At 45.9% G+C, this 24,737-nt stretch overlaps 1 protein-coding gene across 12 annotated transcripts in view; it reads left to right on the top strand.

Annotated features, from left to right (window-relative positions):
- Positions 1–24,737, top strand: part of INPP1 (inositol polyphosphate-1-phosphatase) — a 410,629-nt gene that overhangs the window by 276,019 nt on the left and 109,873 nt on the right. For all 12 annotated transcript variants that reach the window (XR_013218272.1, XR_013218274.1, XR_013218273.1 and 9 more), the window contains one exon: positions 20,144–20,318. Coding sequence is in view for 9 of the 12 variants with exons in the window: in XM_077275654.1 (XP_077131769.1) it covers positions 20,144–20,318 (175 nt within the window). In the remaining 3 variants the exon portion in view is untranslated. The remainder of the gene's footprint in view (positions 1–20,143; positions 20,319–24,737) is intronic.

The raw sequence follows: 24,737 nt of genomic DNA on the forward strand, positions 1-24,737 counted from the left end.
TAATGACTGTTGACACATACCTATCAGTACAAATGACTTTTCAGATTACGCTGCCATTTGTAGGTGCATTAACCCTTCATGACCCAGCCTATTTTGACCTTAGTGACCTGGTCATTTTTTGCAATTCTGACCAGTGTCCCTTTATGAGGTAATAACTCCGTAACGCTTCAACGGATCCTAGCGATTCTGAGACTGTTTTTTTCGTGACATATTGGGCTTCATGTTAGTGGTAAATATAGGTCGATAATTTTTGCATTTATTTGTGAAAAAATTGGAAATTTGGCGAAAATTTTGAACTTTTATTCTGTTAAACCAGAGAGTTATGTGACACAAAATAGTTAATACATAACATTTCCCACATGTCTACTTTACATCAGCACAATTTTGGAAACAAATCAGCACAATTTTGGAAACAAATTTTTTTTGGTAGGAAGATATAAGGGTTAAAAGTTGACCAGCAATTTATCATTTTTACAACAAAATTTACAAAACCATTTTTTTAGGGACCAACTCACATTTGAAGTCAGTTTGAGGGGTCTATAAGGCTGAAAATACCCAAAAATGACACCATTCTAAAAACTGCACCCCTTAAGGTGCTCAAAACCACATTCAAGAAGTTTATTGACCTTTCAAGTGTTTCACAGCAGCAGAAGCAAGATGGAAGGGAAAAATTAACATTTAAGTTTTTAGTCACAAAAATTTTCTTTTAGCCTCAATTTTTTTCATTTTCCCATGGACAACAGGATAAAGTGGATCCTAAAATTTGTTGGTCAATTTCTCCTGAGTACATTGATACCTCATATGTGGGGGTAAACTCCACATGTTTGGGCGCATGGCAGGGCTCGGAAGGGAAGGAGCACCATTTGACTTTCTGAATGGAAAATTATCTCCAATCGTTAACGGACACAATGTCGCGTTTGGAGAGCCCCTGTGTACCTAAACATTGGAGCTCCCCCACAAGTGACCCCATTTTGGAAACTAGACCCCCTAAGGAGCTTATCTAGATGTGTGGTGAGCACTTTGAACCAGCAAGTGCTTCACAGAAGTGTATAACACAGAGCCTTGAAAATAAAAAATATATTTTTTTTTCCTCAAAAATGATTTTTTTAGCCCGCAATTTTTTATTTTCACAAAGGTAACAGGAGAAACTGGACCACAAAAGTTGTTGTCCAGTTTGTCCTGAGTACGCTGATACCCCAGATGCGGGGATAAACCACTGTTTGGGCGCATGGCAAAGCTCAGAAGAGAAGTAGTGACGTTTTGGAATGCAGACTTTGATGGAAAGGTCTGCTGGCATCACGTTACCTTTGCAGAGCCCCTGACGTGCCTAAACAATAGAAACCCCCTACAAGTGACCCCATTTTGGAAACTAGACTCCCAAGGAACTTATATAGATGTGTGGTGAGCACTTTTTACCCCCAAGTGCTTCACAGAAGTTTATAACGCAGAGCTGTGAAAATAAAAAATATTTTTTGTTTCCCTCAAATATGAATTTTTAGTCCACAATTTTTTTATTTTCCCAAGGGTAACAGGAGAAATTGGACCCCAAAAGTTGTTGTCCAGTTTGTCCTGAGTACACTACTGGTACACCAAATGTGAGTGTAAACCAGTATTTGATCACACGTCAGGGCTCGGAAGAGAGGTAGTGACGTTTTGGAATGCAGACTTTGATGGAATGGTCTGCGGGTGTCACATTGCATTTGCAGAGCCCCTGATGTGCCTAAAATAGTAGAAACCTCCCACAAGTGACCCCATTTTGAAACTAGACCCCCCAAGGAACTTATCTAGATGTGTGGTGAGAACTTTTTACCCCCAAGTGCTTCATTGAAGTTTATGAAAATAAAAAATCTTTTTTTCTCCTCAAAAATAATTTTTTAGCCCGCAATTTTTTATTTTCCAAAGGGTAACAGGAGAAATTGGACCCCAAAAGTCGTTGTCCAATTTCTCCTGAGTACTCTGATACCCCATATGTGGGGGGGGGGGGGAACTACTGTTTGGGCACACGTCGGGGCTCAGAAGGGAAGTAGTGACGTTTTGGAATGCAGACTTTGATGGAATGGTCTGCGGGTGTCACGTTTTGTTTGGAGAGCCCCTGATGTACCTAAACAGTAGAAACCCCCCAATTCTAACTCCAACCCTAACCCCAACAAACCCCTAACCCTAATCCCAACCATAACCCTACCCCTAATCCCAACCCCAGCCCTACCCCTAATCCCAACCCTACCCCTAATCCTAACCGTACCCCTATCCTTACCCCTAACCCTAGCCCTATCCCTACCACTAATGGGAAAACTGGGGCAGGGGGGCGACCAGGGGGTGATCAGGGGCAGGGGGTGATCACCGGGGGCAGAAGGGTGGGGGTGATCACCGGGGGCAGGAGGGGGCTCTCAGGTGCAGTGGGGGGCGAGGAGATGAGCCGCAGATGGAGGACATGGCGGCAGCAGCAGGGGGGTGATCACCGGGGCAGGGGGAGGGAGCGGAGGTCGGTGAGCGTGGATTCGGATGGAGAGGGAGGGGAGGTGAGTACCTGGCAGTGGCGGTTATGATGGCGGCGGTGATTGGGGTGAGGGCACCGAGCAGGCACCTTGCTGTTCAGCTTCCACTGACGCCATGAAGCTGGACAGTGAGGCCGCCATGGTTTTCTCCGCCTCTCCACATCTAAATAGAGAGCTAGCGTCACATGGACACTAGCTCCAATCAGATCTAGGGGTGGTGAAAAAGTGGTCACCAGGGCGATCGTAGCCAAGAGGGGGCAAAGCTACCCCCCCCCCGGGCTAAAGTACAAGTCCCCCTGTTCCTGCAGGTTGGGTGAAATTTCAGTTAACCCTTTCACCCGACCTGCATGAACGTGATCCCGCCATGACGCCACATAGGCGTCACAGGTCGGATTGGCACCAACTTTCATGACGCCTACGTGGCGTCACAGGTCGGGAAGTGGTTAAAAATAAATGGTAATGTCTGGCAATTATAGAAATTCTGTATTTTCACCTGTTGTACAACTGCGTGCTTTGTCATTTTCAATTGTCTGAGTTAGGCTAGTTTCACATTTGCGGTTGTGTCCGCGTTTCGGATGCATACATCCGCATGCATCTTGATTTCCTATCTTTTACATTGTAGACGCAGGTGCATGCGTTCGCCTTCTTTTGCTTGCGCCTGCATATTTTTGTGGTTGTGCTGCTGGGCGGGCTAACGCAGTATGTTAGAATTTTTGTCACGGCAAATTTTTGCTGCCATACGCATGCGGACACTTATGGAAGGAGTGCGTCAAATAAACGCATTGCAGTCTATGGGAACGCATGCGTACGCGAGGAGTTGCGTTCACTTGCGTTTGCGTTCGCATGCGTTCTTATGAGTAAACATGTCTAGGAACTTGTTTTAAGCCACCCCCCAAACAAAGCTCATAAAAGAAGGTGTGGGCAGTGGAAGTCCACTACTCTCAAGACTCTGGAAGCGATACAAGCATTGCAGCATATTTTTGGGAAGACTCTATCAAAATGTAAGTATACAAGCTATATGTCTGCCTGTCTGTTTTTCTCGCTGCAGTCTGTAATCATTTCTATCTCTCTTGCAGCATTCCTCATCATGTCCTCCACTGAAGATCCGAGCCCACAGAGTGGACAGGAGACTGAAGTGAGTGCATTTGTAACTGATTGTCACTGTCACTATTATTCTTGGCAAAATATATATATATTTTTTACAGAACCCTTCCAGTGCAGATAAGCAGGAGCAGCAGACTCAGGCCCAAGCTCTGGTGGCAAGACGGCGTGTAAGTATTCTTGACTGTTTTTATTTATTCTTGACTGTTTTTTGGACTCTTGACTGTTTTTTTCTTTTTGACTGTTTTTATTTTAAGTGTTTTATCTTTCCAACATTAATGTCTTTGTTTCATTTCTAGGTCCCACAACTGGAGGAGGATTTTATAGATAACGACCTCCTCATCACCTTGGTGCAGGAGCGAGTTGCGTTGTGGGACACTCAGGAGCAGCAGCACTCAGATGCTGTGGTGATTCGGCGGCTGTGGAATGAGGTGGCCCAAGCGCTGATGGATGACTGGGACAATGCCACATGATGAGTCAGAAAGGCTTTTCGTAAGTATTGCAGTGTGGTCTGATGTGGCAGTGAACCTGAAGGCTGGGATCACACAACCATGTGTGATGCGATAAACTCCTGCGAGGTTCTCGCATCACACACGGTTGTGTGATCCCGGCCTAAAGTGCATTGTTTAACAATTTTTTTTCCCCATTCACAGTGATCAAAGTCAAAACCCGTTGGCTTTCAATGAAGGATCGCTTCAACAAGGACCTGAGACAGGAGATCAAAGTTTGCAGTGGTGCTGCAGCAAGAATAGGGAAATACAAGTACCACCAGCTGCTGGCTTTCCTGAGGCCTGTACTTGCTCAGAGAACGAAAGTTTTGTGTTGTATTCCATTGTGTTGTGTTCACTAATCTGAATTTTTCTATTCCACAGGAGTTGGCGCTTTTACAATTTGTTTTGTTTTTTTGTGTAGTAATGTTTTACTTTTATTTACTTTCCACAGAACCTGTAGCAGCACCCTTGAATCTGGACCGTCCTCTGGAGTGGTCCCTCATCGAACTGCCACGGACAAATCCCAGCCATCCACCAGCGAAGCAGCAAGTGGGCCAGCGTCACAGGCTGGAGAACAGGCAGCTGGTCTTCATGTGTTCCCCTGTCCCAGTCCTCTGCCTCTTTTTTTTTTTTTGGGGGGGGGCTCTTACCACCAGCGGCAGAAGGCCTCGGACAGATCACTCATGCCCGAGTTTATTAACTTGAGCTCGGTCTTCCAGAATGGCTTGAAGGGAGATAGACTGGAAAGTGGTCTGACCCATATTAACACACTTTTCCAGGATGTCAACCAACGCCTTAACCATCTGGAAGCCGACATCCAGAGACCAGCTGTAGCGGTCTAAAGAAGACTAGAGTGGACCCTCTGGACCGTGGGGAGACCTACCCCTGGGCGAGCGGCCTAGGAGAGAAACGACCCCTATACAGGGACCGCAAGGAGCAAGCCCAGAGGTCACTTACCCACGGTGAGATACCAGGAGGGACGGCTCCAGGAAGGAAGGCAGGGAGGCAGGATACTGGAGAGGAATACGGGAAAACCGAGAGAGAACTTGAGGGTCAGGGAAGCTGGAACAGGACAAACTCTGAGGAAAAAGCAGACAAAGCAAAAGGTAATTAACAGGAACGGGTAACCAGGAACTGAGGGGAAATAACCTAAGAGCGGAAGGAAAGGAATGGAAGGTTAGCGAGGTCAAAAAACGGAAAGCGAGCGCTGAGCAGGGAACAGTGGAGAGGGCCAAACGCAATAGCAGAAATGCTAAAACAATCAGGCACCAGGGAGCAGGAGAGCCTACCTCTTATAGTAGAGGCAGGAACGGGATTGGGTGAGAGGATGACCTCACGACCTCAGGAAGAGGTAACAGTGAAGCTGAACCTGCGTCCCTGAGGGAAGCTAGAGCGCCTGCGCAGAGAGATGGTACCTGCTGAGGACCTGGGCACCGGAAGTGCTGGGGAAACAGAGGAGCGCGCGGACCCGGAAATGGATTGCCGGGGACGAGCAGCAGCAGCGGGAGAGGAAGATCCGGCGATCACAGGACCTGGCGCAGGGCAGATGGAGGCAGGAGCCGGGACCGTGCGATGAGAGCGGCGGGACCCGGGCAGTGCAGCGGTGGAGCGAGAGCGCAGGAGCACAGCATGGGTAGGAGAGCGGTGAGGACGGCGCCGCAGGAGAGCGGTGTGTGTAACAGTACCCCCCTTCTTACACCCCCCCTTACGAAGAGTAGCAAGAAACTTGTTAAGAATACGGGGGGCATCGATGTTCTCCAAGGGCTCCCAGGACCTCTCCTCCGGACCAAAACCCCTCCAATCAACTAGGAAAAATTATTTTCCCCGAACCTTTTTAACCGCCAAAATGTCCTTTACCTCAAAGACGTTGTCTGTGCTGACTGGTTGAGAAGAGGTACAAGAGGAGGGATGAAAACGGTTAAAGACGGCTGGTTTGAGAAGAGAGACGTGAAACGTATTGGGTATACGAAGCGTAGCAGGCAATTTCAGCTTGTAGGTGACCTCGTTGACTCGACGCAGAATCTCAAAAGGACCGATGAAACGTGGGCCAAGCTTGTAGGAGGGAATCTTGAGTCTGATGAATCTTGAAGAAAGCCAAACCTTATCACCAGGAGAGAAAGGAGGAGAATCTAAACGCTTCTTGTTTGCTTGTTCCCTCATTCTAAATGAAGCTCGGTTCAACGTTTCTTTGACTTCGTCCCAGATAGAAGAAAACTTGAGGACCATAGAATCAGCTGCTGGAACACCTGAGGCAGGAGAAACTGGTAGGGGCACGATGGGATGCTGTCCAAAAACAATGAAAAATGGAGTCTTAGCAGAGGACTCGCTGGAATGGTTGTTATAGGCAAACTCCGCCCAAGGAAGCAAATTGACCCAGTCATTGTGGTGAGCATTAGAAAAATGCCGTAGATAAACGGCCAGAGTCTGGTTGGTTCGTTCTGCCTGACCGTTAGTCTGAGGGTGATATGAGGAAGAGAAGTCCAGATTCACCTTTAAAAGTCTGCACAAAGCTTTCCAAAAGCGGGAAGTAAATTGAACCCCTCTGTCCGACACAATGTGCTGAGGTAGACCATGGAATTTGAAGATGTAAAGAATAAAAATGTTTGCCAACTCAGGAGCTGAAGGTAAACCGGGCAACGGAATGAAGTGAGCCATCTTAGAGAATCTGTCCACAACGACGAGGATGACCGTACATGCGGAAGAGCAGGGCAAATCGGTGATGAAATCCATGGTGATATGTTGCCACGGTGCGGACGGAACTGGAAGAGGAAGCAGATTTCCAAGCGGTAGTCGTCTAGGTACCTTGTTTCTGGCACAAGAAGGACAAGAGGCTACAAACTCCTTCACATCTTGACGTAAGGTAGGCCACCAATAGTACCGTGAGATAAGCAGGAAAGTCTTCTTAGTACCTGCATGCCCAGCCAATTTGGATGAATGGCCCCAAGATAACACCCTCCTAGTGTCATCATTCAAGACAAGAGTCTTACCCGGTGGAGGGTGGTACAACTGTAAGGGAGCAACAGTTACCATTTTAGTAGGGTCAATGATGTATGCTGGTTCCTCCACGGCATCAGGTGATTGGAATGACCTGGAAAGAGCGTCAGCTCTTACGTTCCTGTTGCCGGGCCGAAAACGAAGTTCAAATTCGAAGCGAGCAAAAAACAAAGACCATCTAGCTTGACGTGGATTCAATCTTTGCGCCGTCTGCAGGTAAGTAAGATTCTTGTGATCGGAAAAGATGACAAAAGGGTGCACAGAGCCCTCCAGCAGATACCTCCACTCCTCTAGAGCCAATTTGATGGCCAACAATTCTCGATCTCCAATTGTGTAGTTTCGTTCAGAGGCCGAGAAGGCTTTTGAGAAGAAGCCGCATGGAGCCGTTTGACCCTCAGGAGTCTTTTGTGAGAGCACAGCTCCAGCACCGGTAGAGGAGGCGTCAACTTCCAGAATAAAAGGCTTATTCACCTCCGGGTGATGCAAGACTGGGGCAGAAGAAAAAGATTCTTTAAGTCGAACAAATGACTCCTCAGCCTCAGAAGTCCATTCCTTGGAGCAGGAAGCTTTGCGAGTGAGAAAAGAAAGAGGACGGATCACGGAAGAAAAATGCGGGATGAAATGTCTGTAGTAGTTGGCGAATCCGATGAAGCGTTGGATGGCTTTCACTCCGCAGGGCCGTGGCCAGTTAATAATGGCATTCACCTTTTCAGGGTCCATCTTAAGGCCGGAGTCCGAGACAATGTACCCTAGGAAGGGCAAAGAGGTTTGCTCGAACAAACATTTCTCAATCTTGGCATACAGGTGGTTGTCTCTTAAGCGTTGCAAGACCTCGCGGACACTCCTGCGATGTGATGGGAGATCTGGAGAAAAAACAAGGATATCGTCCAAGTAAACCAAAACACAAGAGTAGAGAAGATCCCGGAACACATCATTGACGAACTCTTGGAATACCGCGGGAGCATTGCAGAGACTGAAAGGCATAACTAAATACTCGTAATGTCCATCCCGGGTGTTAAAGGCGATCTTCCACTCATCGCCGGAGCGGATCCGAATCAAATTGTAGGCGCCCCGTAAATCAAGCTTAGTAAAAATACGAGCGCCTCGGAGACGGTCGAAAAGCTCTGGTATAAGGGGAAGAGGATACCGATTCTTGACCGTGATGCTGTTCAATCCCCGATAGTCTATACACGGTCTTAAGGAACCGTCCTTCTTCTTCACAAAGAAGAACCCAGCTCCTGCAGGGGAGGAGGACTTCCGGATGAATCCTTTAGCCAGGTTCTCTTGTATATACTCAGACATAGACTTGGTCTCGGCTGCAGAAAGTGGGTAAATTCTTCCTCTAGGTGGAGAGCAACCGGGAAGGAGTTCTACTGGACAATCGTAAGAGCGGTGGGGAGGAAGATTTTCAGCCTCCCTTTTGTTGAAGACGTCAGCATAAGACCAGTAGGGAGAAGGTAAACCAACAGGGACTTCAGCAGGCTGAGAACGGGAAACCGGACATACTGACTGAAGACAACGATCATGGCACGAAGGTCCCCACCGAAGCACGTCTCCAGTACGCCAATTCAGTGTAGGTTCATGAACTCAAAGCCAGGGAAGACCCAGCAAGAAGGCGTAAGAGAGGTTAGGCAGAACATAAAAAGCGATCTTCTCGTGATGAAGAGCCCCGATTTGAATCTCCACCTCTTCAGTGACAAACGAAATAGCGTCCTGTAAAGGTCTTCCATCCACTGAGGCGATTAGGCGAGGAGAGTCCAAAGAGATTACTGACACGCGAAGCCTCCGAGCCGCCTCAAGACTGATAAAATTGCCTGCTGCACCCGAATCCACATACGCCACCTCGGAAGACCGATGCTGATTAGAGATAAAAAGAATGGAAAGAGTCAAAGGTTGAGAGGAAACGCGGGCACCTAGGGAGGCCTCTCTTACCTGTCCTAGGTGGAGGAGTTTTCCGGTCTGTCAGGGCAACTATGGAGCAAATGAGCGGCACTACCACAATAGAAGCAAAGGCCCTGGGTACGCCTCTCCTTGCGGCGTTGTTCCGCCATTTTAACCCGATCCACCTGCATGGGTTCAGAGGTAGGAACTGAAGAAGAAACGGAAACGGGAGCGCGAGGAGAACTAGGCTGACGGAAGGTAGATGAGACAGGATTAGGTCTCCTCTCTCGAGCAGACTCCCGAGATCGCTCCTGAAAGCGGAGATCAATCCGGGTGGCGAGGGAGATAAGGTCCTCAAGGGTAGTTGGAGTGTCACGACCCGCGAGCTCGTCCTTAATCCGGCTAGACAGGCCCCGCCAAAAAGCACCCACAAGAGCTTCATTGTTCCACCCTAACTCCGAGGCCAGGGTACGGAAGCGGATGGCATATTGTCCAACAGAAGAGGAACCCTGACGCAAATTAAAGAGAGACTCGGTCGTAGAGACTAACCGACCGGGCTCATCAAAAACTTTACGAAAGGTCTCAAGGAAATCCTCCAAGTGGCAGACTACAGGGTCGTCACGCTCCCACAAGGGATTAACCCAAGCTAATGCCTCTCCCTCCAGGTGAGACACTATGAACGCCACTCTCGCTCGGTCCGAGGGGTATTGAAGTGGCAGAAGCTCAAAGTGAAGACGGCATTGATTTAAAAAACCCCTACAGAGCTTAGGGTCGCCGGAGTACCTGGGAGGTTTTCCTAAACGAGGGGGAGTTTGAGCGGTAGACGGAGTACCGGAGTCAAGGGGAGATGCTTGCGCAGCCGCAGCCGGGGCGGACTGAAGGTTAAACAAACGGTCATCTATAGAGGCCATATAACTCAACATGCGGGCCTGCGTATCACGTTGCTGGGCAAGCTCTTGTTGGAGGCTAGCTAATTGGGCGGCATTAACAGAGTCAGAAGTCTGTATAGACATAAGGCGAGACTCCATGGACTTCATAAAAGCCATTATGCGCTGTTGATTATCGCGCAAATGGGCTAACTCCTTCTGGGCCGAAAAAGGGGTACCTGTGGGGTCCATGGCCTGATTGTACTGTAGCGGTCTAAAGAAGACTAGAGTGGACCCTCTGGACCGTGGGGAGACCTACCCCTGGGCGAGCGGCCTAGGAGAGAAACGACCCCTATACAGGGACCGCAAGGAGCAAGCCCAGAGGTCACTTACCCACGGTGAGATACCAGGAGGGACGGCTCCAGGAAGGAAGGCAGGGAGGCAGGATACTGGAGAGGAATACGGGAAAACCGAGAGAGAACTTGAGGGTCAGGGAAGCTGGAACAGGACAAACTCTGAGGAAAAAGCAGACAAAGCAAAAGGTAATTAACAGGAACGGGTAACCAGGAACTGAGGGGAAATAACCTAAGAGCGGAAGGAAAGGAATGGAAGGTTAGCGAGGTCAAAAAACGGAAAGCGAGCGCTGAGCAGGGAACAGTGGAGAGGGCCAAACGCAATAGCAGAAATGCTAAAACAATCAGGCACCAGGGAGCAGGAGAGCCTACCTCTTATAGTAGAGGCAGGAACGGGATTGGGTGAGAGGATGACCTCACGACCTCAGGAAGAGGTAACAGTGAAGCTGAACCTGCGTCCCTGAGGGAAGCTAGAGCGCCTGCGCAGAGAGTTGGTACCTGCTGAGGACCTGGGCACCGGAAGTGCTGGGGAAACAGAGGAGCGCGCGGACCCGGAAATGGATTGCCGGGGACGAGCAGCAGCAGCGGGAGAGGAAGATCCGGCGATCACAGGACCTGGCGCAGGGCAGATGGAGGCAGGAGCCGGGACCGTGCGATGAGAGCGGCGGGACCCGGGCAGTGCAGCGGTGGAGCGAGAGCGCAGGAGCACAGCATGGGTAGGAGAGCGGTGAGGACGGCGCCGCAGGAGAGCGGTGTGTGTAACACCAGCATACCATTTTTTTAATAAGATAGAGCAGGGCATGTCGGAACACCTTACGCCTGAACTCCAGCTCAATGTGATGCAGGCCTGCAATGTTGCTTGCGTTCAGGCTATGCAGCAGACTCAGTACTTCCACCAGCCATAGGTGGTATTTCCACCTGTGCCACCAATTACACACTTAACATCAATACCGAGTTCTGCTGCATACCACTGTACCGGCCACCACCATGCCCAGTCCTGCCCCACACCACCACCACCATGCCGAGTACTGCTCCTGCACGGCTGAACACCGCCACCAGCAGTAGACTGCCTACAGATCCTGAACGGCTGCCCACCACCACTAGGCCGCCTGAAAAACATGCACAACTGTCATGGTTCTCAATGGCAAGAGAACGTAGTAAAGCATACAAAAAGGACTAGCTCTTGGAAGATGGGAACTCGAGCTGACTGTGAGCTAAACCTACCGCACAAATAACAGTGGCCGGGTAGCGTGCCTACGTTTTATCCCTAGACGCCCAGCGCCAGCCGGAGAACTGACTGACCCTAGCAGAGGAAAATACAGACCTGGCTTACCTCTAGAGAAATTTTCCCCAAAAGGCAGACAGTAGCCCCCACATATATTGTCGGTGATTTCAGAGGAAATTGACATACGAAGTATGAAGATAGGTTTAGCAAATTGAGGTCCGCTTACTAGATAGTAGGAAGACAGAAAAGGGAACTTCACAGTCAGCTGAAAACCCTTTCAAAACACCATCCTGAAATTACTTTAAGACTCTAATATCAACTCATGACACCAGAGTGGCAATTTCAGTTCACAAGAGCTTCCAGCCTCAGAAATTAACAATCACAGAGAACTGGAACAAAAATGCAAAACAAACTTAGGACTACAAGTCCAACTTAGCTGATAGTAGTCTAGGAGCAGGAACATGCAACAGAAAGGCTTCTGGTAACATTGTTGGCCGGCATAGAAATGACTGAGGAGCAAGGCTAAATAGACAACTCCCACATCCTGATGGAAACAGGTGAACAGAGGCGATGAAGCACACAAGTTCAGTACCACCAGTGACCACCGGGGGAGCCCAGAAACCAAATTCACAACAGTACCCCCCCCTCAAGGAGGGGGCACCGAACCCTCACCAGAACCACCAGGGCGATCAGGATGAGCCCTATGAAAGGCACGGACCAAATCGGAGGCATGAACATCAGAGGCAGTCACCCAAGAATTATCCTCCTGACCGTAGCCCTTCCACTTGACCAGATACTGAAGTCTCCGTCTGGAAACACGGGAGTCCAAGATCTTCTCGACAACGTACTCCAACTCACCCTCAACCAACACCGGAGCAGGAGGCTCAACGGAAGGCACAACCGGTACCTCATACCTGCGCAACAATGACCGATGGAAGACATTATGAATAGAAAAAGATGCAGGGAGGTCCAAACGAAAGGACACAGGGTTAAGAATCTCCAATATCTTGTACGGGCCGATGAACCGAGGCTTAAACTTAGGAGAAGAAACCTTCATAGGGACAAAACGAGAAGACAACCACACCAAGTCCCCAACACAAAGACGAGGACCAACACGACGACGGCGGTTGGCAAAATGCTGAGTCTTCTCCTGGGACAACTTCAAATTGTCCACCACATGCCCCCAAATCTGATGCAACCTCTCCACCACAGCATCCACTCCAGGACAATCCGAAGACTCCACCTGACCGGAAGAGAAACGAGGATGAAACCCCGAATTACAGAAGAAAGGAGAAACCAAGGTGGCAGAACTAGCCCGATTATTGAGGGCAAACTCCGCCAAGGGCAAAAAGGCAACCCAATCATCCTGATCCGCAGACACAAAACACCTCAAATAAGTCTCCAAGGTCTGATTAGTTCGCTCGGTCTGGCCATTAGTCTGAGGATGGAAAGCAAACGAAAAAGACAAATCAATGCCCATCCTAGCACAGAACGCTCGCCAAAATCTAGACACGAATTGGGTTCCCCTGTCAGACACGATATTCTCCGGAATACCATGCAAGCGAACCACATTTTGAAAAAACAGAGGAACCAGCTCGGATGAGGAAGGCAATTTAGGCAAGGGGACCAAATGGACCATCTTAGAGAAACGGTCACACACCACCCAGATGACAGACATCTTTTGAGAAACAGGGAGATCAGAAATGAAATCCATGGAGATGTGAGTCCAAGGCCTCTTCGGAATAGGCAAAGATAACAACAATCCACTAGCCCGAGAACAACAAGGCTTGGCCCGAGCACAAACATCACAAGACTGCACAAAACCTCGCACATCTCGCGACAGGGAAGGCCACCAGAAGGACCTAGCCACCAAATCCCTGGTACCAAAGATTCCAGGATGACCAGCTAACGCAGAAGAATGGACCTCCGAGATGACTCTACTGGTCCAATCATCAGGAACAAACATTCTACCAGGCGGGCAACGATCAGGTCTATCCGCCTGAAACTCCTGCAAGACCCGTCGCAAGTCTGGAAAAACAGCAGATAATATCACTCCATCCTTAAGGATACCTGTAGGTTCAGAATTACCAGGGGAATCAGGCTCAAAACTCCTAGAAAGGGCATCCGCCTTCACATTTTTAGAACCCGGTAGGTAAGAAACCACAAAATTAAACCGAGAGAAAAATAACGACCAGCGCGCCTGTCTAGGATTCAGGCGCCTGGCAGACTCAAGATAAATCAAATTCTTGTGGTCGGTCAATACCACCACCTGATGTCTAGCCCCCTCAAGCCAATGACGCCACTCCTCAAAAGCCCACTTCATAGCCAAGAGCTCCCGATTACCAATATCATAATTTCGCTCAGCGGGCGAAAATTTACGAGAAAAGAACGCGCAAGGTCTCATCACGGAGCAGTCGGAACTTTTCTGCGACAAAACCACCCCAGCTCCGATTTCTGAAGCGTCGACCTCAACCTGAAAAGGAAGAGTAACATCAGGCTGACGCAATACAGGGGCGGAAGAAAAGCGGCGCTTAAGCTCCCGAAAGGCCTCCACAGCAGCAGGGGACCAATCAGCAACATCAGCACCCTTCTTAGTCAAATCAGTCAACGGTTTAGCAACATCAGAAAAACCAGTTATAAATCGACGATAAAAATTAGCAAAGCCCAAAAACTTCTGAAGGCTCTTAAGAGAAGAGGGTTGCGTCCAATCACAAATAGCCTGAACCTTGACAGGGTCCATCTCAATGGAAGAGGGGGAAAAAATGTACCCCAAAAACGAAATCTTTTGAACCCCAAAAACGCACTTAGAACCCTTTACACACAAGGAATTAGAGCGCAAAACCTGAAAAACCCTCCTGACCTGTTGGACATGAGAGTCCCAGTCGTCCGAAAAAATCAAAATATCATCCAGATACACAATCATAAATTTATCCAAATATTCACGGAAAATGTCATGCATAAAAGACTGAAAGACTGAAGGGGCATTTGAAAGACCAAAAGGCATCACCAAATACTCAAAGTGGCCCTCGGGCGTATTAAATGCGGTTTTCCACTCATCCCCCTGCTTAATTCGCACTAAATTATACGCCCCACGAAGATCAATCTTAGAGAACCACTTGGCCCCCTTTATTCGAGCAAACAAATCAGTAAGCAGTGGCAAAGGATACTGATATTTAACCGTGATTTTATTGAAAAGCCGATAATCAATACACGGCCTCAAAGAGCCATATTTTTTAGATACAAAGAAAAAACCGGCTCCTAAGGGAGATGACGAAGGACGAATATGTCCCTTTTCCAAGGACTCCTTAATATATTCCCGCATAGCAGCGTGTTCAGGCACAGATAGATTAAATAAACGACCCTTTGGAAACTTACTGCCCGGAATCAGATCTATTGTACAATCGCAATCTCTGTGCGGAGGTAGTGAACCAAGTTTAGGCTCCTCAAAAACGTCACGATAATCAGATAAAAATTCCGGAATCTCAGAGGGAATAGATGACGAAATGGAAACCAAAGGTACGTCCCCATGAGTCCCCTGACATCCCCAGCTTAACACAGACATTGCTTTCCAGTCGAGGACTGGGTTATGAGATTGCAGCCATGGCAATCCAAGCACCAACACATCATGTAGATTATACAACACAAGGAAGCGAATAATCTCCTGGTGATCCGGAATAATACGCATAGTTACTTGAATCCAGTATTGTTGTTTATTACTAGCCAATGGCGTGGAGTCAATACCCTTCAGAGGTATAGGAACTTCCAAATTAAACCCACAGCGTTTGGCAAAGGACCAATCCATAAGACTCAAAGCGGCGCCAGAGTCGACATAGGCGTCCGCGGTAATAGACGATAAAGAGCAAATCAGGGTCACAGATAGAATAAACTTGGACTGTAAAGTACCAATTGAAACAGACTTATCAACCTTCCTAGTACGTTTAGAGCATGCTGATATAACATGAGTTGAATCGCCACAATAGAAGCATAACCCATTTTTTCGCCTAAAATTCTGTCGTTCGCTTCTGGACAGAATTCTATCACATTGCATAATCTCTGGCGCCTTCTCAGTAGACACCGCCAAATGGTGCACAGGTTTGCGCTCCCGCAAACGCCGATCAATCTGAATAGCCATTGTCATGGACTCATTCAGACCTGCAGGCACAGGGAACCCCACCATAACATCTTTAATGGCATCAGAGAGACCCTCTCTGAAATTCGCCGCCAGGGCGCACTCATTCCACTGAGTAAGCACAGACCACTTACGAAATTTTTGGCAGTATATTTCAGCCTCATCTTGCCCTTGAGACAGGGCCATCAAGGCTTTTTCAGCCTGAATCTCTAAATGAGGTTCCTCATAAAGCAACCCCAAAGCCAGGAAAAATGCATCCACATTGAGCAACGCAGGATCCCCTGGTGCCAAAGCAAATGCCCAATCCTGAGGGTCGCCCCGGAGCAAGGATATTACAATCCTGACCTGCTGTGCAGGATCTCCAGCGGAGCGAGATCTCAGAGACAAAAATAATTTACAATTATGTTTGAAATTCTGGAAGCGAGATCTATCCCCGGAGAAAAATTCAGGCAAAGGTACTCTAGGTTCAGATATAGGAGCATGAATTACAAAATCCTGTAAACTTTGAACCTTCATAGCGAGATTGTTCAGACCTGTAGCTAAACTCTGAGGATCCATTTTCATCAGGTGAAATCAGAACCATTCAAGGATTAGAAGGAGAGAGAGACGAAGGCTGCAGTAAGCAGAGATGCTAGTGAATAAACTAATGAGCAAACTCAGGAAAAAAAAAAAAAAAAATTCTCTGCAGACTTCTTTTCTCTCCTTTCTTCTGCCAATAATTTTAACCCTTGGCCGGCCAAACTGTTATGGTTCTCAATGGCAAGAGAACGTAGCAAAGCATACAAAAAGGACTAGCTCTTGGAAGATGGGAACTCGAGCTGACTGTGAGCTAAACCTACCGCACAAATAACAGTGGCCGGGTAGCGTGCCTATGTTTTATCCCTAGACGCCCAGCGCCAGCCGGAGAACTGACTGACCCTAGCAGAGGAAAATACAGACCTGGCTTACCTCTAGAGAAATTTTCCCCAAAAGGCAGACAGTAGCCCCCACATATATTGTCGGTGATTTCAGAGGAAATTGACATACGAAGTATGAAGATAGGTTTAGCAAATTGAGGTCCGCTTACTAGATAGTAGGAAGACAGAAAAGGGAACTTCACAGTCAGCTGAAAACCCTTTCAAAACACCATCCTGAAATTACTTTAAGACTCTAATATCAACTCATGACACCAGAGTGGCAATTTCAGTTCACAAGAGCTTCCAGCCTCAGAAATTAACAATCACAGAGAACTGGAACAAAAATGCAAAACAAACTTAGGACTACAAGTCCAACTTAGCTGATAGTAGTCTAGGAGCAGGAACATGCAACAGAAAGGCTTCTGGTAACATTGTTGGCCGGCATAGAAATGACTGAGGAGCAAGGCTAAATAGACAACTCCCACATCCTGATGGAAACAGGTGAACAGAGGCGATGAAGCACACAAGTTCAGTACCACCAGTGACCACCGGGGGAGCCCAGAAACCAAATTCACAACACACAGCTGTCCACCGCCACCACCACTAGGCCACCTGAAGAACCTGCACTGCTGTCCACCACCACTAGGCTGCCTGAAGAACATGCACGGCTGTCCACAGCCACCACCAGGCTGGGTCCAGTTCATACACACCCTGCTGACCCCACCACTCCCACCCTCCCAAGGAGACACAAAAAAAGGAGGATGTCACATAAAACTGGCCAGAAAGGCAAAAGGACTAAAGGCATCAGAAGTGTCGTACTACCTCCACCCTCACCTCCCAATGTGTCTGTGTTGTCCAGTTTTTCTCCCTTCCAATGTGTCTCTCCCATCCCATGCTTCCACTCCTAATGTGTCTACTTCCATCCTTGACCTCCCAGACCCCACAAGTTTAGTTACCTCCCAGCTCCACACCCCCAAGTCCATAACATTTCCCCCTCATCGGTTCGTAGCAGTTAATTATTTTTTTGTAAATACATTTGTGTTGTTTTCCCCCAATCACTGCTTGATCTTTGTCTCTTTTGTTGCTGTCAACACACACTGTGGTTTTGCCACCTCATAGCTCCATGACACACAATCTACTGCCCCTCTTCTTTATTTGCTTTACATTGCAGCTTTGCTTCTTGTGTGTGTAATGGAGCTATGAGTTTGCAAAAAGACAGAGGACTGAAAATCCTCCAAAAATATATATACAGCAAAAAATGGTCTGGGCTCAACAATGATCACCTGCCTAGGCATGAGAACTAGTTCACTCAGGTTGCAGTCTTTTCAGCATCCTGAGTGCACTAGTTCTGACACATGGGCAGGTGACTAAAGATATGAGGTGGATTAGCTCCATCATCTCTTCAGTCTGCATTAATATATAGAAATGCAGACTGAAGAGACGATTGAGCTAATCCAATGTCACCTACCCTAGCACTGACCTCAGAGACTACAGGTGTAGTGTAAAGCATGGGTTACATAACCAAATTTGGTTATAATCCAATCCCTGTATCATGTAATATGCATGATACAGCGAGTGGATTATATAAAAAATGTAGTTGTGAACCGGTGATCACCTTATTAAACTTTAAAAAAAAATGTTGGTAATATAGAAGGCACTTGGAACAGGTGTTTAACTAGAGGAGTTTTATTTTCAGCAAACATTAAAGTACATTTTAATAATTACAGATACATAGCATTACACAACATTACAAGATCACTAAACCATGTCATTTTGCTAGGACAGACGTCCACTCTAAGAAACAAAGTAGGACGCAAATGTATTCTCATTTGGGCAACTTCAACTGTTGTCGTGAGAGGGTGATGATGGTAATCTGGCAATAGGTTACAAACAGGTTCATCAAGTTCAATGTTGGGTCACTCTTTAGCCATTATCTAGTTGTGCAGAACCACACACGCCTTGACCACCTCATCGACTGTCTCAATTTTCAGATTAATGGCTGTCCCTAAAATGCGCCTGGAGTATGGTTTCAGGAGGTTTCCACACATCTGAAAGGCCTCATCCCCAACCACAACAAATGGCATTGGCGGACCTTCAGTGTTGGGAAGAGGACGTGGCAGGGGGAAATTGAAATGATTCCCATAAAACCGTTGGCCCATGTCCGAGTTCTTAAACGTCTGGGAGTCATTACCATGGCCAAAAGATCCAATGTCCACGGCGACAAACCTACAGTCCTCAGCTGCAATCGCCATGAGCACTATGGAAAATTATTTTTTATAATTAAAGTACTCGGATCCAGTTCCAGCCAGTTTGGTAATCCAGATATGTTTTCCATCCACTGCTCCTAAACAGTTGGGGAAATTACAGACGTCAAAAAATTTGTCTGCAGTTTGCTGCTAGATTTCCGTGGTGTGTAGGGGAGATAAATTCCGCACAGAGAACATCCCACAAAGCCCAGCAGGTGTCTGTGAAAGTCCCAGAGTGTGGAAATTCCTATCCGGAACTGGAACTGGAGCGATGATAGGCTCTCTCCGGTAGCCAGGAATCTGCCGAAAAGAGAAAGAAAAAAAATAAATCAGAACAATCATTTTTATGACTGGGGTTTTGCAAAACAGAGAAAGGAGAAAAAAAAAGCAAGAAATAACATGGCTTATATAACAATAATATTTAGGACAGTATTTTAGCAAAACAAAAAAAGGGAAAAATATTAAGTACATTGCAGAACAATAATAATTATGACAGGCGTTAATGTTTCAATATTATGTTACCTTAGTGTCACCAGCAGACATTCATCAGCAGGAATCGCTCTACGGAGCTGGGTGTCCTGCTGATGGCTCCTTATACACGGTCCAGCAATTCCATAAACCTGTCTTTACACAGTCTCATGTATTCAAAATATTTCTCTGGGTTTTCACAGAGCTCACTGAATAAGGCCTGGTTGGCTCCATGGCTCTGTTGCAGTTCAAGAATCGGGTGCTGCCAAAAGCGCCGACACCGTTTTCTCTGCTTTTCTCTTTTCCGTTCTTGCTCACAAGCAAATGCAAAGAAAAGAAACAAGTTGACATCCAAATCCAGATTCCGATAGAAACTCTCCATGCTAAAAACCATCTTGACACAGGATACAGGAGCAAAATGTGAGGATTTCATCTGTACAAGGGTTTATATAGAGAAATCCCATGAGCTATGCCCATTTGGCGTGGCTTGTTTCAAGGAAATTCTCCTTGAAAATTTTTTCCTATCAAGCGCATGCGCATAAATAACTCGAACACGTGCAAACGTTGCATTTTTTATCTGTCATGTGTAAGTTGATGCGGATAACAAAACGCAGCGTTATCATGCATTTGCATGCGTTTTGCAATGTGGTTGCGGACGAGACGCTGCTGACTCAACCGCTAATGTGAACCTAGCCTTAATGGGTGGGAGCCAGCCGCTATGTCTCACATACACACACGTGTCCTGCTTGCCTGTCTTTTTGTAACACATGTTGAGAAGCAGCAACAAACATGGAGGACTAGGGTATGTGCTCTCTGTTTTTTTCAGGCGGGAAAGCATTGAATAGACACTAAAAGAAATGTGCATAACTATGCATAAACTACTGTGAAGAATGAAGCAATTTCTCTAACAAGAAATGTTACGTTTCTTATATGCGCTTGTACTATATATTTTCTACAAAAAGCGACCTTTTAATAACATTTTTTTGTTCTTATTCCAGACTCTACCTACCAATATATTAAAGGATTAGACGATGTTCAGCCAGAGAAAGGGATCTATCCTAAAGGTCTTCAGTGTGTAACTGTCCTCATAGGAGTTTTTCTAATGGACTCAGGGCATTCAGTCATGGGTGTGATTAATCAGCCTTTTGCAATTAGGGATCCTAGAACATTCAGGTAAGGAAAAACCTTAATAGATATTTCTTTATCAATAGTCTTTAATGTACATTTATGTAAATTATGAACTGTAATGCTTCAGCTCTTGTGGTCTTTAAATTTAAAGATTGTATTCGCTTAAAAAATGAAATAAATCTAGTCAGTGCTTGAAAAAAATAGTTTTTATTTCATTTTTACACGTAGCCATTGAGTACATCTGGCCTAAACCACTACTTTAGTGCACATTGTGTAGTCGCCATTCTTTGGTACTGCAACTTGACTCGTAGTGACTGAGCTCTTATACCCAAGAACAACCTCTTACAGTGTTTGGAGTGGTTGTATTCTCGTTCTGTACACTATGTAGATCTGATTGTAGCAGGCTCTGCAACAGCTGATTGGTGGGGTTGTCGGGTTTTGGACTCCACCAGTTTGACAAATGACCTAAATCTTGGACAACCTTCTTTAAGGTATTAATAATTACAAATAACCAAAGGAGTATATAAATGGGCATTTCCAAAATACAGAATACCAAAGAGAGGAAAACTTGCGAAACCACCCAGATAATAAAATATCAATCTTTATTAGAAATCAATAAAACAATAGAATAAAAATAAAGAACAGGGGATGACTATATCTACAGAGTGGGAAAATACATGAAGCGCACTCTGCTGTGTTGGAGGTAAAGGCTGAACGTGGACAAAGTCCAGTATAGTAGCTGAGGGAGGAAACAGCTGCACTTAATAAATTTTTTGTAAATTTGCAAAAAGTATCTGTTTTTATAACATGTACAGAGAAAATCCCCACAGAAAGACGGAATAAGTGGAAACAAGGGTACGTTTCGACCCTACTCAGGTCTTTGTCAAACCTCTCTTAGGAGTAGGGAAAGTTTGTATAGAAGATCCAAGCAAATGAAGAGAAGTCCAGTCCCAGCTGGGGCTCTTCATGGGTATATGTAGTATATGGCATGAACACCGCCACCTGTGGTAGGCACAATGTGGGTAGATCTCACCACAGGTTGGAGAGACTCGGCTAAACATAAGATCTCTCAAGGAAGGTGAGATGAAGTTGAAGCCTCTGCTATGGATGGCGTCTCCCGACGTGTTTCATCCTAACAGAGTCATCAGGGGAGTGTATTGACCTGCATCTGCCGCTTTACAGGTTTCCCCGGTTCTGTGATATTTGAAGACTGCACCCAGCAACGCGTCAGGGAAACTCCGCCCATGGCGTGTGACGCATCTGAGGGCTGTGAGACGCACTTCCGGTATTCTTGGAGCGCTCGTCCGGGTTAGTGGAACGCAAGGCCCCGCCACAGTGGAACGCAAGCGTTCCCATGGGCAGCGACCGAGCGCCCCTCCGGAACTATAGCTTATTTTGCCCCATACCTGTACTGTGGGACGTATACTACACTTTGGTTAGTGTAAGACCGTGTGGGTCAGTCCTAAATAGTGCCGCGCGTGTACTGGTAGATGTCTGAGTATATATAACCGACATTCATTATGAGCAAAGCACATTAAAATAGGACAGATGAACTTTCTCTCAGCACTGTCCTATCCACCATTTAGCATGATTCAGTGTTCTCTCTGCGCATTCATAATAACACCAACAGGGCAATTAGAGGCCTGATGTCTAAACAATGTAGAATATAACGGATATGAAATGAAAAGTGGGCAAGATATGGGTACCAAATAGGGTGATTATATTATAATAATTTGGGAAAAATTCGAAAAAAAAAGGGGGTACATATTTCAAAGTCAATATATGAGTCACTTGGCATTCATCTAGCCCATTAGGGTCTTAGTCCCTAAGATATAGACAGCAAAATAGGAAGGCACAGGGATATGTGTCGGCGATACAAAAATAGAAAGTTAAAGGGCTGGATGCTGCAGATATTCAATTAATATGCTAAAGTTATACTGCATATAGAGGAGGGGGATATATATCCAGGTGTGCCTAATAAGGAATAATCCTGACATTAATGCTGAAAACCTGCCTGACGTGGGGGTTGGCACCTTGAAATCCTGCGCAACTGGCGCCCCCACTCCTCGGCGGCTGTCCCTAACCAACTGTCCCTATTTACAAATAAATGAATGTATGAATGTGATTGAAGGTGAGTATTAAAAGGGATACTATAGAAAGCAGCTGTAGGGTTGAAGCTCATTCATCCCCAAAGGTTGGACCGTTCCATTTACATTGCTGTTCGTTTCGAAACAGAAATTCTTGGGAAAACCTTTGAAACAGCTCCCTCCCATTGTCTGTACATGGTGCATTTGGATTCAGTGGACCATATCGACAATGTATCATGCAAGATTTTACAGTTTTATAAAGCCTCGGATAAGTGTCTTTGTGTGGGAGCTCTGCACAAACTATTTTGTCAATTCTTTCTATTTCCCAGGCTTTGTATTCCAGGGCCATAAATACAAAAATGTGTCTGTGAGGGAGCCCTCTTTTTTGGAATTTTATTACATGACCACATACTACATATTTTGGACATGTTAATGGTATTGTGTAAGTCACCAACTAGCAATTTTAGTTTCATGTTAAAGGGAACCTGTCACCCCGTTTTTTCAATATGAGATTAAAATACAGTTAAATAGGGCCTGAGCTGTGCTTTACAATAGTGTATTTTTTGTCCCCTGATTCTCCACCTATGCTGCCAAAATACCTTGCTAAAGTCGCCGTTTTCGCCTGTCAATCACGCCTGTCCGGTCATATGGGCGTTGTGAAATCACTGTTTCTCCCCCCGCTCCTTGGCGCGTCTGACATAAATAGATCTGTGAATACCACAGATTGCGCCCTTTTTTTGCAGTTGCGCAGTGCATTCAGCACTCGCACCTGCGCATTATGCTTTGCCCAACTGTGGGCATAGCATACTTTACATCACTGCGCATGTGCGGCTCGTCACTGTAACCTTTGTGCCCCGGAAGTCATCATATGCAAATAGTGTTGTTCTGGACGCAGGTAAACTTTTCTCATCCAGAACTGTTAGCGTAAGTTTTGTACCAAAATCGCTTATCTATCTATCGATCTATCTTTCATCTATCTATCTATTATCTATCGTCTATCTATCTCATTCCTTCTATCTATCTATCTATCTATCTATTATCTATCTATCTATCTATCTATCTATCTATCTATCTATCTATCATCTATCTATCTATCTATCTATCTATCTATCATCTATCTATCTATTATCTATCTATTAACTATCTAGCTATCTAGCTATCTATCTATCTATTATCTATCTATTATCTATTATCTATCTATTATCTATCTATTATCTATCATCTATCTATTATCTATCTATCTATATATCTGTCTATCAATCTATATCTATTATCTATCTATTATAACTATCTATCATCTATCTATTATCTATCTATCTATTATCTATCTATCTATTAGCTATCTATCTCTTTACAGCTATCTATCTCATTCTATCTATGGTATTCCTTCTAACTTTATCATTCCTTCTTTCTATCTATTAATCTATCTCATTTATCTAAGAGCAGATTACATACAACATACACCATGCGACATACACACTACAACATAAACCCTGCAACATACACACTGTGACATACACCCAGCGATATACGACTTGCAACCTACCACATTTGACATGCAACATACTACATGCAACATACTACATGCGACATGCAACATACTATATGCAACATGCGACATGCAACAACATGTGACAACGTGCAACATGCGGCGGCATGCGACGACATGCAACATGCTACAACATGCAACAACATGCGACAAATATGCGTCATGCGCCGACATGCAACATGCGACAACATGCGACATGTAACAACATCTTACAGATGCGCCATTTCCGGGGCGGCTGCGGAATGGTATTTGTAGCCGGGGGGAGGGCAATATCCATGGCCCCTCTCTAGGCTATGAATATCAGCCCGCAGCTGTCTGCGTAGCCTTTCTGGCTAGAAAATAAAGGGGGACCCCACGTCCTTTTTTTTGGGGTCCCCCTACTTTTAATAGCCAGTAAAGGCTACGCAGACAGCTGCGGGCTGATATTCATAGCAGGCTACAAATATTGGCCCCCGGCCGTCGGCTTTCCCCCTCTGGCGCAGAAAATTGCGCGGGAGCCCACACTTTTTTTTTTTTTTTTTATACGGTAAAACAGAAATGTTTCTTACTAAACATCTGCCTTCCTATTATCGATTTATGCTTTATCTATCTATAGATATATTTGTCGATAGATATATCTATAGAAACATAGATATATCTATCAATATATATATATATATATATATATATATATATATATATATATACAGGTCCTTCTCAAAAAATTAGCATATAGTGTTAAATTTCATTATTTACCATAATGTAATGATTACAATTAAACTTTCATATATTATAGATTCATTATCCACCAACTGAAATTTGTCAGGTCTTTTATTGTTTTAATACTGA

This window comes from Ranitomeya variabilis, chromosome 7 (assembly GCF_051348905.1).
Source record: "Ranitomeya variabilis isolate aRanVar5 chromosome 7, aRanVar5.hap1, whole genome shotgun sequence".
Lineage (NCBI taxonomy): Eukaryota > Metazoa > Chordata > Amphibia > Anura > Dendrobatidae > Ranitomeya > Ranitomeya variabilis.